This window comes from Pongo pygmaeus, chromosome 14 (assembly GCF_028885625.2).
Source record: "Pongo pygmaeus isolate AG05252 chromosome 14, NHGRI_mPonPyg2-v2.0_pri, whole genome shotgun sequence".
Classification (NCBI taxonomy): Eukaryota; Metazoa; Chordata; class Mammalia; order Primates; family Hominidae; genus Pongo; species Pongo pygmaeus.
Window position 1 is genome coordinate 123,606,648 of NC_072387.2, and position 19,180 is coordinate 123,625,827.

General features: G+C 52.9%; 1 protein-coding gene across 8 annotated transcripts in view; it reads left to right on the plus strand.

Annotated features, from left to right (window-relative positions):
- Positions 1 to 19,180, plus strand: part of TFDP1 (transcription factor Dp-1) — a 57,897-nt gene that overhangs the window by 29,250 nt on the left and 9,467 nt on the right. For all 8 annotated transcript variants that reach the window (XM_054447091.2, XM_063650678.1, XM_063650677.1 and 5 more), the window contains exons 4-5: positions 10,382 to 10,488; positions 18,238 to 18,359. In XM_054447091.2, the coding sequence (XP_054303066.1) occupies positions 10,382 to 10,488; positions 18,238 to 18,359 (229 nt within the window). The remainder of the gene's footprint in view (positions 1 to 10,381; positions 10,489 to 18,237; positions 18,360 to 19,180) is intronic.

A 19,180-nucleotide genomic window follows, 5' to 3' on the forward strand; every position in this document is an offset into this window, starting at 1 on the left:
CTGTAACAAGTTTAATTGAGCTGAAGAGTTGAATTGCAGGGATTAGGAGGGAACATATTCTGGCGTTCATGACATAGCTGAAAATGTTCTGGTTTTGACCCGGCCCAGCAGGGCCATGTATTTCCCCTCTGCTTGCCCCACGTGCCCCGGCCCCCGGATCCCTCCCAGATGAGCCTTGGGACGGTCAGTTCTTTCCCCGGATCGCCGGCAGCAGCTCTTGGGCCTCCCCTGCCCTCACCTGGTGTTGATTCCACCACACAGGTGGTAGGTGTTGTTGTTGTTGTTTTTGAGATGGAGTCTCACTCTCACCTGAGCTGGAGTGCAGTGGCGCCATCTCGGCTCACTGCAACCTCTGCCTCCCGGATTCAAACGAATCTCCTGCCTCAGCCTCCTGAGTAGCTGGGATTAGAGGTGTCCACCACCTTATCCAGCTAATTTTGTATTTTTAGTAGAGATGGGGTTTCACCATGTTGGTCAGGCTGGTTTCGAACTCCTGACCTCATGATCTGCCCGCCTTGGCCTCCCAAAGTGCTGGGATTACAGGTGGGAGCCACTGCACCCGGCCACACGTGGTTATTTTAAATTTGCTTTTGAATCAGTGACACGTTCATGTTTTAAAATTTTGAAGTATGAAAAGGTGCAGAGAGGTTTCCTTTTTTCCTCTTCTGTCCATGCAGGTGAGCACCAATGTTCACTTCCGGTGTTCGTTCCAGAGAATTCTGTTTAACAAATGGAACAGTTTGTTGGTGTTTGCATGTGTCTGTGTCAATATGTGTGCATGAGTGCATGTGAGGAATGTGTGTATCACTGTGCATATGAGGAGTGTGTGTCTGTGTACATAAGTGTGTGTCAGTGTGTGTGTGCGTGAATGCGTGTATATGTGAGGAGTGCTTGTCGGTGCGTTGTGCATGTGGAGTGTGCGTGTCTGAGTGTGCATGGGTTGAGTATGTGTTGAGTGTGCACGAGTTGTGTAAGTGGATGTGAGTGTACCTGTGAGTTTGCGTGTGTGTGCATGCATGTGAGTTTGTGTGTGCATGTGAGTCGTGTGAATTGTGTGAGGAGTGTGCGTGTGGAGTGCATGTGTTGTGAGTGTGCATGAGTTCACGTGAGTTGTGTCAGTTGTGTATGCGTTTGTGAGTTGTGTGAGATGTGTGTTGTGTGCGTGAGTTGTGTGCATGTGAGATGTATGTGAGTTGTGTGTGCAAGTTGTGTGTGAGTTGTGCATGAGTTGCGTGTGAGTTGTGTGCATGTGCACGTGTTTGTGTGGAGTGTTGTGTGTTGTGTGCGTGTGCATGTGTGTGTGTTGTGTGCATGAGTTGAATGAGTTGTATGTGTGTGTTGTGTGCGAGTTGAGTATGTTTGTGCATGTGTGAGTTGAGTGTGAGTTCTGATTGTGCGTGTGAGAATTGTGTGTCTGTGTGTGTGAGCGTGCAGTCCTCACCTCCCCAACAGACATCCGTCTTCACTAGTGGGCCCCCCTTGCCTCTAGTTGGGAGTGGGGCGGTCCAGGCAGGGTCCTCGGCACCCTTAGGTGGAGCCGTTGCAGGTGCTTTTTGAGTTGCCCTCGGTGGTGCAAGCGAGCAAGGCTCTGCCTTCCTCCGTTTGTGCCCTGGGAGCCCAGGGCATGGTCGGTAGCACTTTGAGGGCTGTAGAGGCCTCCCTTGAGTCAGATCTTGAGGAAGGACGGGAGCTGTCCAGGTGAGAGTGGATCAGGGGAAGGTAGAGGGGACCAGCCCAGCCGAGGCTCCTCGTGGGTCCCTGGCCCTGGTCCTCCCAGCTCCGCTCCACGTCACAGCCTCCCGGGGCCACTGTGTCTCTTGCTGCTGCTGCTGTGGAGGGCCTGTGACCAGTTCCCCACTGTGTTTGTCATTGTTCTCTAGAGTAGCAGCCAGTGGGGGACGGGAACCTGGGTGGGGACTCACTACAGGACCCACCTAGCCATAGTGGGGCCGTCAGGACGGAATCTGTAGGACGGTTGGTGATGAATTCCTTTTCTGGGAAAATGCAGGTGTTGCTCTAAAAGCCTTCAGTGGGTTAGACGAGGCCCACCTGCATCGAGCACAGTCTCCTTTGCTTAACGGCTCGTCTTCAAGGAGCTCCATGGCAAGTTCTCGGCTGGCCTTTGGCTGAATAACGGGTAGAGCACCGTCAGGTTGACACGTAATATCACATCCTTCGAGGCTCAGAAAGCTGCTTTCCACCCAGAGAAACGCACCAAACTCGAGACATTTTGCATCCACAGGCTCCGCAAGGATGGGAGTCCCAATGTGGAGATTTTGACAATACATTTTACGTGGGCCATTTTAGTTGTGGCTGTTTGGGTTGCCTCTGATTGTTTCCTGAGAGCAAAATGCTGGCGTGAACATTTGCACACACACCTTGTGTGTCTGGCAGTTCCACGTGCTCACCAGCATTTGGTGGTGCTGGGTTTTTAGGCTTTCTGTGTCACAGGTGGGCTGTTACTCATATCATGCCTACGGCCCCGCATTGCTGATAGGAACTTTCCCTCTCGCTTTGCCTGGTCCACCCTGCCCCCGTCTGAGGGTGACCTGGCCCCAGGGCTGCCTGCACCCTCCTCCCTGATGTGTGCAGTCCTGCCCGGCCTGCGCCTCATCCTCAGGGAGGCCATCCGGGAGGCCACAGCTGGCCTGGAAGTGTGCTTGTCTGTCTCTGCCTCAGTGCTGCTTGTGCACCTCCTGTACCGAGGGGTGATCCAGGCTCACTGAGAATCCGCCCACACTGTTCCACACGTTTAGGCCAGGTGCAGGGGCTGACGCCAGAAATCCTGGTGCTTTGGGAGACTGCAGTGGGAGGATTGCGTGAGGCCAGGAGTTCAAGACCAGCCTGGGCAACAACGTGAGACCCCATCTCTATAAAAAATTTAAAAAAAAGGTAGCCAAGCATGGTGGCGCATGTCTATAGATAGTCCCAGCTACTTGGGAGGCTGAGGCAGGAGGATTGCTTGAGCCTGGGAGGTCGAGGCTGCAGTGAGTTGTGATTGTGCCACTGCACTCCAGCCTGAGTGACAGAGCCAGACCCTGTCTCAAATGAGTAGGCTGGGCATGGTGGCTCAAGCCTGTATCCCAGCACTTTGGGAGGCCGAGGCAGGTGGATCACCTAAGGTCAGGAGCTCAAGACCAGCCTAGCCAGCATGGTGAAACCACCTCTCCACTAAAAATATAAAAATTAGTGGGGCGCTGTGGTACACGCCTGTAATCCCAGCTACTCAGGAGGCTGAGGCAGGAGAATCACTTGAACCCTGTAGACGGAGGTTGTGGTGAACTGAGATTGCTCCACTGCACTCTAGCCTGGGTGACAGACTGAAACTCTGTCCCCAAAAAAACAAGAGTAAATGTGTACGTGTACATTTGAGCGTGCACTTTCACAGCTGGTGCCTGGAGTGTCTGTCCTCTCCATGCTTTGTGCTGGCTCCTGTCTTTAGTCACTGGGACCCTTCCAGTCATGGTTTCGGTGGCTGTGTTTTGCTACCTTTTGTTATTTGCTGCCTTTTTCTCGTAGCATGCTCATGATTTTTAACATAGTGAATCCGTGGAGAGCGCTCAGACACAGATCATGGTTGTATGCAGTGCAGGCTCACCCTGTCTGCGGTGCCAGGCCAGGTCCCTCGGTTGCTGCTCATCTGGGAGTGCCCAGCACATGTGGGCAGTTGATTATATATATCCTCTTAGCCCAGAATGACTGCTTCCTAAAGAGCATCTCCCTTTGTTGTGTCTTTACTTTCCTCCTGCTTCAATCTCATATCTGTCGGCTTTAGGGTTCTAAGTGGAGGAGGAAATTTAGTAATGATGTGTGGTCAGCAGCTTAGTGTTGCTTACGTAATTCGTTACTCGTGGTGACTGTCGCCTGCGAACTGTGCCCCTTGCCCCCCACCACACGCACTGGTCTTTGTAGAGCTGTTAGGAAGGGGGTTATAGGAAGGGAGGGTGTAAGTTTTGGTTGGCCTCTTCAAACTGCCAGCCTCCTACAAAACTGTCAGGAGAGGCCATCAGCTTTTTCTCTCTTTGTATTTCTCTGTTTTTAACCCGAAGGACATTACAAACCCAGCCTCTGTTTTTAGCCCAGTAATGACATTTCTGTGGCTGTAACCCTTGTTCCAGGTGTGAGATGATGACTCCTGGATGCAGGGTAGCCTCCCAGAGCTGTGTGTGTTTGTATAGAGAGGTTTGTGGGAGTGACTTGAGCCATGCTGTGAACTTGGAGTAGCACCCGTGTGTTCTCAGGAGCGGGTCCTGCTGGAGGCCCAGCCACGTCAGGCACAGTAGGTGTGTGATGTGTGCAACGGAGGCCTCTGATAACTGCCAGAGGATAGCTTTTGTGTGGGAGCTGCCTCAACCTGAATTCCAGGAGCTCAGGTCTCCTGAGTCTGAATGGAGTCTGGGGAGAGCAATGTCTCCGTGGAGCGGGTGCCTGGCTGTGGTCGCTTAGGCAGGAGCTTCCTCCTCAGTGCTGACAACAGAGAAGAACGTTTTGTTGTGGCCAGTCAAGTGTGCACAAATGCTGCTTGCAAGCCAGCCATGGAGGCATTCACCTGCAGAGCCGCTCACGTGCAGAGCCGTTCACCTGCAGAGCAGTTAACCTACAGAGCCGCTCACCTGCAGAGCCGCTCACCTGCAGAGCCGTTCACCTGCAGAGCCCTTCACCTGCAGAGCCGCTCACCTGCAGAGGGGCTGTGCTTGGCCAGATAAGCAAACAAAATATCTCCAGCAGGGTGGGCAAAATAGTAACTCTTAGACATCTGGCTCTGACAATGTAAAGATGTTAAAATTGTTTTTCAGAAAATACAAAACTTTATGGTTTTATAATTTATCTTAAGCCCTATAGATATTAATAGAATAGGATTAGTAATGATAAAAATGTGAATACTATATTTAGACTCCTTTTTCTGTTAATGGATTAGAGCAACTGAGACCATATATATTCTTAACTAGTTTTCTTCCCAAGAAAGGAATTCTCCATTTAAAATGTTGTATATAAAATGTTTTTAATTAGTTGATTTGAAAAACACTATGTAGTGCCTTTTACAGTTGAAACAATATTATTTCTATTGAGTCAGCTTGTGGGCCATGTCTTTATGTGACTCAGCTTGTCCCTGAAATGTTAGTCCTCCTCCCTCCCATGCATAGATTACGTGTGGCAGTCCTATCAAGAAAATGTGTGGAACACTCTACTTATATTGCCAGATTAAAACTAAATGATTGGCTGGGCGTGGTGGCTCACACCTGTAGTCCCAGCACTTTGAGAGGCCAAGGTGGTGGATCGCTTGAACTCAGGAGTTCAAGACCAGTCTGGGCGATGTGGCAAAACCCTGTGTCTACAAAAAATACAAAAATTAGCTGGGTATGGTGGTATGAGCCTGTAGTACCAGCTACTTGGGAGGCTGAGGTGGGAGGATCCCTTGAACCGGGAGATGGAGGTTACAGTGAGCTGAGATTGTACAACTTCACTCCAGCCTGTGTGACAGAGTGAGACCCTGTCTCAAAAACAACCACTACTACTACTAATTGAAATAACATTCTATCCTGAGGTGGACAAAAAAGTGGCGGGGAGCGGCAGCCTCGCTGCCGCTGGTGCGTTTGGACTGGAATGACCACTTGGGGAAGCTGGGTGGACTCTGGGACAGCGGCCGCTGGGACCAGGGCTTCCCTGGCGGCAGGTGTGCCGAGAAAAACACACAGCATGCGGTTCAGTAATAACAAACAGCTTTTTCATATGACATCTGTGTTCATATGACCACTTGATTATAATGGCATAGCATAACAGCATTTAAGGAAATCAGCCTGATGGCTCTATGTATGGGTAAGTCTGAAACACAATGTTGGCAGAATTGCAGAATGCGAGCCATATAATATTTGTCTGTGTTTCAGAGGCACACAAAAACAATCATTTATAGCCTTAGGTTCAGCACATCCTGGAAAAGTATGAAAAATGAAGTGAGTACGTCCCCGCAGGCCCTGGGAGTTGCATGCAGGGCAGCCTCTGGGGGAGGCTGAGGATCATGGGGACTGTAATTTTATTTCTGCTCCTTATGTCTCTATGAAACTTGAAGCAAGTATGATGATAACAGTGAATTTTAAGTGTACTGGAATAAAATTGTCATGTTATTGTTTGTATTTGAAAAGTTTCTCAGTGAATAGAAACAAGAAGCCCGGCTGGGCGCGGTGGCTCACACCTGTAATCCCAGCACTTTGGGAGGCCGAGGCAGGCGGATCACCAGAGGTCAGGCGTTCAAGACCAGCCTGGCCAACATGGTGAAACCCCTTCTCTACTAAAAATACAAAAATTAGCCGGTGTAGTGGCAGGTGCCTGTAGTCCCAGCTACTCAGGAGGCTGAGGCAGGGGAATTGCTGGAACGCGGGAGGCGGAGCTTGCAGTGAGCCGAGATCATGTCACTGCACTCCAGCCTGGGCAACACAGCGAGACTCCATCTCAAAAAAAAAAAAAAAAAAAAGCCCCACCCACCCAGGTCTGGCCCCAGAAGCCACTGCCACTGCCCTTTCCAGCCTGTACTTCTGGGTGTGGGTCTGAGATGTATTCAGAGAGGGGCCTTGCTGCTCGCTGTGGTCAGGTGGGTGTGCAAGCTCAGCCCCTATCTCAAGGCCCTTCTGAAATGCTGCTCTGGGGCCAGGCAGGGGGTATTTACCCTCAGCCTCAGGATTTCTTTCTTCTCCCTGTTACTGATGCGTGTACCCTGCCCTCTGTCCCATAGAGACTCAGCTGGTGACCCAGGGGTGCTGCTGGGTTGATGTGGTGTGCCACTCAGAGGTCCTCTGTTGGTTTGTGTCTAGGCTGGGAGGGGCCCTCTGTGCTTGGCAAGGCCTTGGGCTCTGAAACCCTTTACCTGCAGCTGGTGTGGGGGCTCAGACTCCAGGTGGACAGCAGGAGTGAGTGGGGAGCTCAGGGGCCCTGGATGTCTGCCTACATTTGCTCATCCTGCCCTGGGTACCAGAGGAGGGACCCTTTTCCCTCTGTGTGTTTGTCTCCCCCTTCTAATTGTGAAAACCCTTAGCAACCCACCCCGGCCTCATGGTGCTGGCCTCTGGCCCAGAGGGAGAGACCTGGTTGGAAGGACAGATGGTGTAGGCAGGCCAGCCGGCCGGCCTGTGGGTGCAGCAGATGGAGGGCAGGCCGGATGCCCTGAGGGTCTCAGCTACACTGCTGTCCCACAGCCCCACCACCACCCGAATCCCTGAGTCCTACGCACACTCCCTGCTGGGGCAGGAAAGGGGAGCCCCAGACTGGGACGCCTGAGTGCATGCTACCTGTGGTGCTGGTGGGCGGGCGCTGTGGCCGGGCCGTTCAGGATGGAAAGAGCCGCCTGGGCTGCTGATGGGGAGGACGCCTGAGTGCATGCTACCTGTGGTGCTGGTGGGCGGGCGCTGTGGCCGGGCCATTCAGGATGGAAAGAGCCGCCTGGGCTGCTGATGGGGAGGACGCCTGAGTGCCTGCTACCTGTGGTGCTGGTGGGCGGGCGCTGTGGCCGGGCCATTCAGGACGGAAAGAGCCGCCTGGGCTGCTGATGGGGAGTGACGGTGCCACTGGCTTTTGTGAACTCGGAGGTCTGTTTCTTTCTTCACATTTATTGAAATTAGAGACTCTTTTGCAAATTTTAAAAGATGTTATCTTTGTAATGAATCAACTAAATATTCTTGAAAACTTACTGTGTACTCATCTGTACGTGAATCTGAAAAGTGTTTAATTGCGTACTTTAAATCATTCCCTGCATAGTAGAATATTATTTTTGCTTTTAAAATGCCTTTCCCTGGTAAGTATTACACAGTGTATACGTGCATCAAATCATCACTTGTACATTTTGAATATGTACAATCTTTACTTTACAATTGAATATTCTAAAAATACCTTTCACATATATGAAACAATAAAAAAGTAAATATTTGCTTTTCTTAGGATACACATCTTTATTTTTGGAAAAAAATTTCCCAAAGCAGATCATCTTATTTTAGTTCCAGAAAAGAATTTTAAATATGTGTTGACATTGGTTGGTAAAAATACTAATATTTAACCCAGTTGAATCAAAAGGCAAATGTCTTTTTAATCACTTCCTAATGATCTGTCTTGGCCAACTTAGGTTATTAAGAGAAATTATTAAGTGTCCTTATGTAGCAGCAAAATTCATTATTTAATATATTTTAAAGAAATGCATAAAAAGCAGTAGATGTTTTTGAAATGCATGGGTTGTAAAGGGCCCCAAAATGAAACTTCGGATCGCAAAGGCAACGTATTCGAAAGTCTCACTGATGATTCGTGAGTCATTTTGGTGCTGACTGGTGGGAATGAAGGGAGATGCCTGTGGGGAGGTCCAGGGTCCTGCAGCTCTGCGGATGGGCGGCCGTCCTGGGAGGCCCGAGGTCGGATGGGCGGCTGTCCGGGGAGGCCCGAGGTGTGGCGAGATCGGGGAGTTCTTCTTTCCTGATGTTGTCGTGACCCGAAAGTCTGTCTTTTCTTCACCTGAGGGTATCGCGTATTTTCAAATGTGGGTCCATCCGCTCAGCTTCCCCAGCCGTGGGGTGGGGTGTGGGCGGCAAGCCACCCAGGTGCCGAGGCAAGAGACCGAGGACAGGAGCTGTTCCAGTATAATAAAATATAAAACAAGAATAGTTATACTGGATATAGATCTTAGATATGATTATATATGAATATCATTAATCATTAGTTTGTAGCAATTACTCTTTATTCCAATATTGTAATAATCCTCACTCTACAATCATAACCTAGGAAAAACCAGGCCATACAGAGATAGGAGCTGAGGGGACATAGTGAGGAGTGACCAGAAGACAAGTGCGAGCCTTCTGTTATGCCCAGACAGGGCCACCAGAGGGCTCCTTGGTCTAGCAGTGACGCCAGCATCTGGGAAGACACCTGTTGCCAGGCGGACCGTGGTCTAGCAGTAGCCTCAGTGTCATGGAAAAACAGCAGCTACTTAGCAGACCGGGAAAAGGAGTCTCCCTTTCCCTGGGGGAGTTTAGAGAAGACTCTACTCCTCCACCTCTTGTGGAGGGCCTGACATTAGTTAGGCTCGCCCGCAGTTATCTGGAGGCCTAACCTTCTCCCTGTGATGCTGTGCTTCGGTGGTCACGCTCCTAGTCCGCCTTCATGTTCCATCCTGTACACCTGGCTCTGCCTTCTAGATAGCAGTAGTAAATTAGCGAAAGTACTAAAAGTCTGATATGCAGAAATAATGGCGTAAGCTGTCTCTCTCTCTCCTCTCTCTCTCTGCCTCGGCTGCCAGGCAGGGAAGGGCCCCCTGTCGAGTGGAGACGTGACCCACGTGACCTTACCTATCATTGGAGATGGCTCACACTCCTTACCCTGCCCCTTCTGCCTTGTATCCAATAAATATCAGCGCAGCCTGGCATTCGGGGCCACTACCGGTCTCTGCGACTTGGTGGTGGTGGTCCCCCGGGCCCAGCTGCCTTTTCTTTTATCTCTTTGTCTTGTGTCTTTACTTCTACACTCTCTCATCTCCGCACACAGGGAGAGACCCACCGACCCTGTGGGGCTGGTCCCTACAGCGGGGCACTGTGAGCCCCTTGCTGCCTCTGTGTGGCCACCCACCCTTCCAGTGTTGCCCTGACCCCCCTCCCGGGCTGTGCTGACCACCCAGGCCTCCCACCTTGTTTCCCAGGGTGCTCGCTACTACCTGGTTTACAGTTTCTCTGTTTAGTTCTCTCTGCCCGCTGATGCCAGTTTTTGAACTTTATCATTACTACTTCTGTTTATGTGTAAATGTTCCGGGACTTTTATCCACTGCCCTGTCCCTAGGACCTTTTGCATACTGCTGTTGGAAGAGAGAGGCTTCACATCTCCTGCAGAGGGGTCTCCCACTTGCTTCACCAGTGTTCTGAGGGCACCTGCGTGTTAAGAGGCGCAGCCTCCGTGGAAGGCACACTCCTTCCTAGGAACAAATGTGGTTCTCCTTCCTAAGGAAAAGTGGATTATCAGATTTCCAAACTAGTTTTGCAGCCTTATAGAGAAATGTTGGGATAAAAATTCTAGTTTTAAAATTCTGTTCCATAATTGTCATAGAATCACAGACTTTTCCAGGCCGTGGTCCCCACCAGCACGTTCCATAGCAGACGTCGCTGAGGGGTTGCAGCAGTGGATGATCAGCCTGGGTCACCTGGGTGGCATCAGCGCCGCCCTGCGGCCCTCCCCTTACGGGTTTACATTGGGAATTAAGCTTCATGGAGGTGTTTGCTCTTGAGCCATGGATTTGAGACAGTACAAGTGGGGAAAGCTAAGCATCTCTAATTGCAAACAACGTCTTGCTTTTAGAACGGTCCCTTGTAGCCTTAACTTAGAAAAGGAGTCTCGCCCTTGACCTGGTGTCCTTGTGTTGCAGGTGTGGTGTCCCTCGTGGCCGTTCACCCCTCCACCGTCAACCCGCTTGGGAAACAGCTCTTGCCAAAAACCTTTGGACAGTCCAATGTCAACATTGCCCAGCAAGTGGTAAGGCTCCCGCAGGAGCGGACAGTTGGGATCTCGGTGTGGGGTCGGGATTGGATGAGCCGTGTGGTTGGGGGTGTTCCCAGGCATGCCTGGATTTGGGCTCCGGTTGCAGCATGGGGCCTTTCCCTCATCAGGAGGCCCGTGGCCAGTGCTAGATTTTCCACAGCCCTCTGCAGCTGCCTGCGTGTTGTTGTGGGAGAGGTGATGGCGCCCACAGCACTCCTGTGTGCCCCAGCCCATGCCATCCTTCCAGTAACTGGAGGGTGGTGGGTGGAGCTGCGGCCCCGACCAGAGGCAGCTTCCTCTTAGTGTCAGAGTTCAAAGCTCTTCATCTAACAAGGGCTTCTTACGTGATGTGGCCGAGCGTTGGCTGTGGCCCTCCTGGAGACATCAGGCTGGGAAGCCAGTGGCCGTGGCTGTGCGTTGGCCCCGGGGCAGTGACAGGGCAGATGCTGCTCCCTCGGCCACGCACAGGAGAGGGGCGCGTGGGCATTGGGAAGTGGCGCATCCCCCCTCCCCAGGCTGCTGCTGGCCAACTGATGCTGCTCCTCATAATGCTGCTTCCTGTCTCGTGTCCGCCCTCTGCGTCCTTGCTGGTGGCAGCCTATTGGAGACAGGGAGCCCACACAGAATCCTGACCTCACCAGAAATGGGGCCCCAGGCACTTGGTGGGCAGGTTTGGCTGTGACTGGAGCTGGCGGTGAGGGACACAGCCATACCAAGGCTAGGCCGGGCTTCCAGTCCTTCCTTAGGACTTGTTTATGGTGCCTGAGGGCTCCTTCCTGGTCCTGAGATGATGCTCTGGCCCCGCCTGGGCAGCTGCCCGAGCCCTGTTCCTGCCAACCCTGGGCTTTGGTGATGCGGCACCTCTCACACCCTGGCCTCCTGGCCCACTCCACCCCCTCACCCTGCTCCGCCTGTGCTGTTGCCCAGTCCTCTTACAAGGATTGAACACCTCCGGGTGGGATGAGAACCTGTCCGTTCACTGTCACCAGGTGTCTCTCAAGCATCCCCAGGTGTCCTCACGTGTCTCTAGGGTGTCCTCAGGTGTCTCTCACATGTCCTTGGGTATCTCCCAGGCATCCTCACCTGTCCCCAGGTATCCTCACCTGTCCCCAGGTGTCCCCAAGTGTCTCTCAGGCATCCCCAGGTGTCCTCATGTGTCTCTCAGGGGTCCTCAGGTATCTCTCACATGTCCCCAGGTGTCTCTCAGGGTGTCTCTCACATGTCCTCAGGTGTTTCTCAGGTGTCTCTCACATGTCCTCAGGTGTCTCTCACATGTCCTCAGGTGTCTCTCACGTGTCCTCAGGTGTCTCCTCACGTGTCCTCAGGTGTCTCTCACGTGTCCTCAGGTGTCTCTCACGTGTCCTCAGGTGTGTCACAGGTGTCCTCACGTGTCCTCAGGTGTCCCTCAGGTGTCTCTCAGGTGTCCCTCAGGTGTCTCTCACGTGTCTCTCAGGTGTCTCTCACGTGTCCTCAGGTGTCTCTCACGTGTCCTCAGGTGTCTCTCAGGTGTCTCTCACTTGTCCTCAGGTGTCCCTCAGGTGTCTCTCAGGTGTCTCTCACGTGTCTCTCAGGTGTCTCTCACGTGTCCTCAGGTGTCTCTCACGTGTCCTCAGGTGTCTCTCAGGTGTCTCTCACGTGTCCTCAGGTGTCTCTCAGGTGTCTCTCACGTGTCCTCAGGTGTCTCTCACGTGTCCTCAGGTGTCTCTCACGTGTCCTCAGGTGTCTCTCAGGTGTCTCTCACGTGTCCTCAGGTGTCTCTCAGGTGTCTGTCACGTGTCCTCAGGTGTCTCTCACGTGTCCTCGGGTGTCTCACGTGTCCTCAGGTGTCTCTCACGTGTCTCTCACGTGTCCTCAGGTGTCTCTCACGTGTCTCTCACGTGTCCTCAGGTGTCTCTCACGTGTCCTCAGGTGTCTCTCAGGTGTCTCTCACGTGTCCTCAGGTGTTTCTCACGTCTCTCACATGTCCTCAGGTGTCTCTCACGTGTCCTCAGGTGTTTCTCAGGTGTCTCTCAGTGTCCTCAGGTGTTTCTCAGGTGTCTCTCACGTGTCCTCAGGTGTCTCTCACGTGTCCTCAGGTGTTTCTCAGGTGTCTCTCACGTGTCCTCAGGTGTTTCTCAGGTGTCTCTCACGTGTCCTCAGGTGTCTCTCACGTGTCCTCAGGTGTTTCTCAGGTGTGTCTCACGTGTCCTCAGGTGTCTCTCACGTGTCCTCAGGTGTCTCTCACGTGTGCTCAGGTGTCTCTCACGTGTCCTCAGGTGTCTCTCAGGTGTCTCTCACGTGTCCTCAGGTGTCTCTCAGGTGTCCCCAGGTGTCTCTCATGGATACCCAGGCATCCTCAGGTGTCCCTGGCCCTGTGGAGAGCTCTCTGTACTGAGCTGTTTTCTGTTGTCTAGGGCATCTCCCTTTGGTCTAATCATGTTTTCTTCAGAGAACAATGACCACATACCAGGGATATTTTGGTCATTTTTGCACTTTAGTCTTTATTTTATATGCATTCCTGCTATTTCCATTTATTTAAATACACTTGAAATTCTCTAGGTTCTTTAACAGATGTTAGGATATGAGTTTTAAGAGAGAGTGGCTTGTGGGTCACAGCCTTGAGGGATCTGAGCAGGATTGCCTTCCCTGCGCTCCCTTCCCGGCGTCCCGCTTCCCTGCGCCCCGCTTCCCTGTGCCCCCCCCTCCCCGTGTGTGCTCCCACACAGCTGTCCTGAATGAGCAGTTCCAGATCCCAGGCAGCTTTTGTGGCCCCCTTTCCTGCCAGTGGAAGGTGACAAAAACCTCACTCTGCAGAAGTTTTGTGGCCATTGAAAGTAGCGGTTTGTGGAAGCCCTACCATGTTACACAGCAGATCACGGCTTTTCAACCACGTTACACAGCAGATCACAGCTTTTCAGTAAATGCCATTTTGATAAAAGCTAAAAATTCAGTTTTTGTTTTGCTTGATAATTAGATTATCGGTTTGGTTATAAGTTGATTGGGAATTATAAGTTTGATTTTATAGGTGCTGTATATCATCGCAGAGTTTATCTGGGTGAATAATTGTAGCACCACTTCCGTCTTTACTGCCGGTATGAATACACTGGAGGAAAATGAATGAGAAGATTATCTTATTGATGTGCTTTAAACTTCGTCGCTGAAAGTCAAGTTCCTGATTTAAATTCAGCTGTTCGGGTGGAGTTTGTCATTGCTGTTTTGTGCTTTGCAAAATCCCAGTGACAGGAATTAAAGCTGACAAATGGCAAATGTCTCTTAAACCTTTTAATATACCAGAGGTTTACAAAAAACTGGACTGGCTCATTCTGACGCGAGGGGTGGGGCTCAGTCCGGGTGTGTGAGTGAAAGCGGTGGGGGGGTCATGAGGTCTCTGACCTTCACCAGTCAGCAGGCTCAGGGCTTGTCAAGGTCAGGGTCTTTTGAGATGCAAATGCTTGTGAAGCCTTCGGTGCTGCAAAGCTCAGCACATACACAGGAAAGCGTGCAGGACAGATGTGCTCAGCTGGCAGGAGCAGTGGCCTGTGTGAGCCCCTGGGGAGAAGCAGCCCCCACCCAGGCCTGTGTCCCAGAAGTCGGCATCTGTGGTCACAGTGGCCTTTCCTTTGCAGCTGCGCCACTGGCCCTGTCTCTCTGGACACTGCAGTTAACCTTGGTCCATCTCTAGGATTCTGTGTCTGAGTGGGGTCATACTACACGGAGACATTGTAATCTCAGTTTTTAGAGTGTGTGAAATTAAGGTGCAAAAAGTGTGCTCTTAGGGCAGAAGGGATGCCTTAAATCAGGAGTCCCCAACCCCTGGGCCTGTTAGGAAGCCGGCCGCACAGCAGGTGATCACCTGAGCCCTGCCTCCTGTCAGATCCGCAGCATTAGGTTCTCAGGAGCGCAAACCCCACTGTGAATGGCACATGCAGGATCTAGGCGGCACTCCGTATGAGAATCGAATGCCTGATGATCTGAGGTGGGACAGTTTCTTCCCGAAACCACCCCTGACCCCGGTCTGTGGAAAAACTGTCTTCCACAAAGCTGGTCCCTGATACCAAAAAGGTGGGGGATCACTGCTTTAAAACACCAAGGCTCACTGTGGAGCCAGTGAGGAGGGGAGCTCCTGGGGGAGGAGGGCTGGTCTCGGGCAAGGTGGACCTCCGGCAGGTCCTCTACTGTGGGATACTTCCACCTGGAGCTCTGTTTTCTAATGACTGCTGACGTGGAACCTGCAAAAGCTTGAGAGTCTAAAGACTGTGTCTGGAGCTGTGTAAAGAAAGACTGTGTCTGGAGCCGTGTAAAGACTGTCTGGAGCCGTGTCATTTACTTTCTCTGAAGCGCAGCTTGGATTCCAGCTGTGAGCACAGTAGGAAGAGAGACCCCTCATGACCTGTGGGGCCCGGGTCACCTCCCCTGCTCCCCCAGCAGAGGCGGGTGGGGGAGTCGTGAGGGTGGAGCCCATCCTCCAGAGAAGCCGCCGTTAAATCCAAGGGGTGGGTGTCCCTGGCGCCTTGCAGCCCCTCCCTGCCTCCTGCTCCCAGAGGGCTCCTGGATCTCCTGGGAAGCCCTGGTTGGAGTGGGACCCACAGGCTCCCAGCTTTGGGCAGTACCCCTCATTGTGCTGTGACCACTTCTCCCTTCCAGGGTCTCTGCCCACCGCTCCAGCTAGTGTGGCCACTGCTTCCAAAACCTCCTTTCCTTTCCTAGGGGCCCAGCTCTGAACTGTCCTTCCCGGCACTGTCCCATCCACCATCTGGCACTTCCTTGGTTCCTGTTTTCCCTGCGCTTCTGCCCACACACGCCCTCCAGGGCTTCGGCGTGTTGCTGTGGCTCCTCTGGCTGTTAAGTGTGGCTCCTGGTGTAGGGAAGTGAGGCTGGGAGCCTGCTCCATGTCTGTTGAATGGGAGGCCGGAAGGCGTCCTGTGGCACAGGCGGCCAGCCCGAGTTCACCCGGCTTCCTGTGCACCAGGAAGGAAACGCACACACCTGTGCCAGGTCTGGGAGCAAAGCCTCTGTCTCATTCCTGGGAGGGCTGGCTCCAGGCCGCCCCTGTGATGCTGACTCAGCTCACAGGGCTGGTGAGCGGCAGGTGATGGGTGAGGAGCAGGGACAGTGCTGCAGAGACACAGTGAGGGGAGCTGCCATGCAGGGCACGCAGAGGAAGGTGCAGGCACCCTCGCCCAGCACTGCATGGGCCTGATGCCATGGGGCCTTCCGCAGGGAGCAGTTAAAGCAGGAGAGTAAGGAGAGCTTCCTGTAAGACCTGGCCTCCGTAACGACGCATTCCCAGTGCACTGGTGGCTCGGTCTCAGGGTGCCCCTGGGTGCTGAGTCCTGTCTTCCAGGAAAGGTTGTTGGTGAGCACCATTGAGCACCTGGTGTGTACCTGCCTCTGGCTTTCTCTTCTTCCCATCTTACAGTGGGTTTGACCTGTGATTTTTTGACTTTAAGATGGTCCAAAAGCAACACGCATTCAGTGGAAACTGCTTCCACTGCCCATACGACCATCGTGTTTTTCATTTTGAGTGCGGTATTCAGTGGGTCTCCTGGAATACCCACACTTGACTAGAGTGGGCTCTGTGTGAGATGCTTCTGCGCGACTGGGCTACCGCGCGTGATCTGAGCGCGTGTGAGGCGCTGGCTGAGCTGTGGTGCGTGCTAGGAGAGGTGGGTGACGCACATTTCGACTTAGGGTGTTTTCAGCTCACGCGGGTTTATCGGGATGTTGCTCGTTGTAAGTCAGAGCCACTCTTTGTGAGTCAGTTTGCTCCCGACTGGAGGACAGCGGCACGGTGACGGCATTTGTCTTGGGGCCAAGATCCAGTGCCTTGCATGGTCCTGGGATTCCCGGGGAAGGGAGTAGACCCATGAGGTGGGTTAGAATCGTGTGTGGTTCTCCAGCCCCCTGTACCTGTGCGTGTGGTATGCATGGAGCCAGCCAGCACTGCCTGGCGTGGAGCTGGCAGGTTCTCAGTCTGACATCAACTCCCGGAGAAAGGCATCCGCTGAACTCAGCGCAGGAAGCTGTGCGGGGCCACTGCACTCGCAGGCAACCCGGGTCGCAGGGTCCTTTTGTCAGCTGTTTCGATCTCCCACGTGGCCCAGTGCCCCAGCAGCACGCGCACACACACACACACACACACACACACACACGCACACACACGCACACGCGCGCGTGCACACACAACACGCACGCGCGCGCGCACACACACACGTATCGAACAAAACAAGTTTCACAGGACATTTATCCACGCCCAGGAGATTTATCTTTTGTATGGTTTCATTTTGCAGAAAATTCACTTGTTTGATTTCATGGCCTGCTAACGGGGTGATCCACAGAAGGCCACACTCTGATGAGTCTCTGATCATCGGAGACATGAGTGTCAGTGAAAAGATCAGTCCTTGAAATGTTTTTTTCCTCAGGAGCTGACAGGTCATCTGGCCTAGGGATAATTGGAAAGTGTCCCTGTCAGCTGCTCCCAGGGCCACCGCAGGTGATGCATTTATCCCTGTAAGAAGGGGAGCTGGGGGGGCCCAGCTTAGAGGGCGTCGGCCACATGAAGCCCCCCCACCAGCATACAGGTGTCCAGCTCCAATCCCTTTAACGGAAACTGCATGTCCACACAAGCAGTTTAATCGCTGAGGCATTTTGATTTGTGGTGAATTGAATGACTTAACATTTACTGAGAAATAGTGTTTCCAGTTTAGATAGAGTCATGCCACAAGATCTTTGAAAAGTCAGAGTTGTATTTGCCTGTATGAGGGTGCCCGGGTATTCACACTTGAACGTTCATTGTTGGAACTAAAGTGATAAGACCTTGTCAAAAGTCAAACCAGCCAGCATATCCCTGAAGGAAGAGACACCTCAGTTTAAACATCTCAGGTGTGCTGTGGGGTGGGGCGGGTGGGTCAGTGTCCAAACTGGCGTTGCCTCTGGTGGTTCCCCCCCAGAGGGGCCCAGGTGTGTGAGCCCCGGGGGCGTGTGGAGCCCCTACCTTCCGCCCCCAGTGCTGGTCGCCCTCCCTCCTTGCCTGACACCGTTGTGGGTGCAGGGATCCACCCAGACAGGGCCCCAGGGCACAGGGTTACCAGGTGATGGCTGTCACCCTGCTGGGCTGGGGGAGCAGCTGCTGTCACCCTGCCTGTGCTTTTGTCTTTTGAGAGCTGTTTTTGGTTTGTTTCAGGCCTCTTTTTAGTACCATGGAAGGATACAATTTCATCCTCATCCATGTCACTAAAAGGAAGTAAAAGGGTGAAGGGAAAAATGGAAGCGTGCTCAAGTGCCCTGTGTGGAATTCACTGCTGCCCCCTTCATTAAACTTGACCGTTAGCACCTTGTGTGCGGTTCGGGGGTCACGCTCTGCCCTGTCCTGCACTTGACCGTTAGTGCTTTGTGTGCAGTTCGGGGGTCACGCTCTGCCCTGTCCTGCACTTGACCGTTAGTGCTTTGTGTGCGGTTTGGGGGTCACGCTCTGCCCTGTCCTGTTCTTCCTTGCTTGGGTCATCCAAAGTTTCTTGTTGCTTCTGTCTAGTTGGAGAAGATGCCTGTGACTGACAAGAGGAAGATGAGCCACATTCAGAACAGGTGTGGTGATGCCGTCACTGTGACAAAAGCGTCCACCGCTGGGCGTTTTTCCTGCTCCGTCGTGGCTGCTCACTGTGGTTAACGAAATTCAGTGGCTGCGGATAGCAAACAGACGGTGGGCATGGCACCCGCGCCGTGTGGGAGGGGACTGACTGTCTGAATTGTCTTTTTTGACTGTAGGTAATTGGTACGCCTCAGAGACCGGCAGCGTCAAACACCCTGGTGGTAGGAAGCCCACACACCCCCAGCACTCACTTTGCCTCTCAGAACCAGCCTTCCGACTCCTCACCTTGGTCTGCCGGGTGAGCACTTCCCTCTGGACCCTTAGAGTTGTAGGATTGCTTGCAGTTCGCACCTCCACGTTCTCCTGGGCCACGTGTGTCACACAGTCGTGCGATGGGGCTCCCACGCACGTTGAACGCACGTTGATGTCAGCCTCCGAGTCACATTCACCCATGATCGTGGCCTGCACAGGTGTGCAGCTGAGGCGCATGGAGAAGTCGGGCTGGGCACTGCCCACCCCGCTTTGTGTCTGGTGTAGTGGGTGCTCTTTGAAGGGCTGGCAGCTCTTGGCCAAGATGGGGAGAAGCTGGCCTTGTACTTGCCACAGGACCTTGGAGACTTTTCCTCGTCTGTGCTGGGAGCATGTGGAATGGATTTCACCCACTGCCCCTGAATTCAGCCTCTACTGCCCCTGGGGTTACGGCCCCCGCGGGTGGTCCCACCAGAGCTGCTCTTTCCACTAAAGCAAGATCTGATGAGCTGTGTCTTTCCTTAAAACACACACACACGCAAAGCTGCAAAAGCCTGCCTGTGTTGGTGCCCAAAAGCGACACCAGCTAGGAAACTCAGGTGGCCTTTCCCGCCATGTGGGGACTGACCAGAGTGTACAGAGTTGAGCTTTCCTTCGACCTGAAGCACACTTAGTGGTTTGCACCTGTTGTCAAACAGCTATCACAGCCCAAGCTGTATGAAATTACAGCCTGCTGAAATTTGTCCTAAGAATTCCCAAATTTACACTGAAACGTCCCACAGTTCCTGACTCTGGTTGCCCTCTTCAGAAAAGTGGTGCTTGGGGCTCACGCCTGTAATCCTAGAGGCCGAGGCCAGCAGATCACGAGGT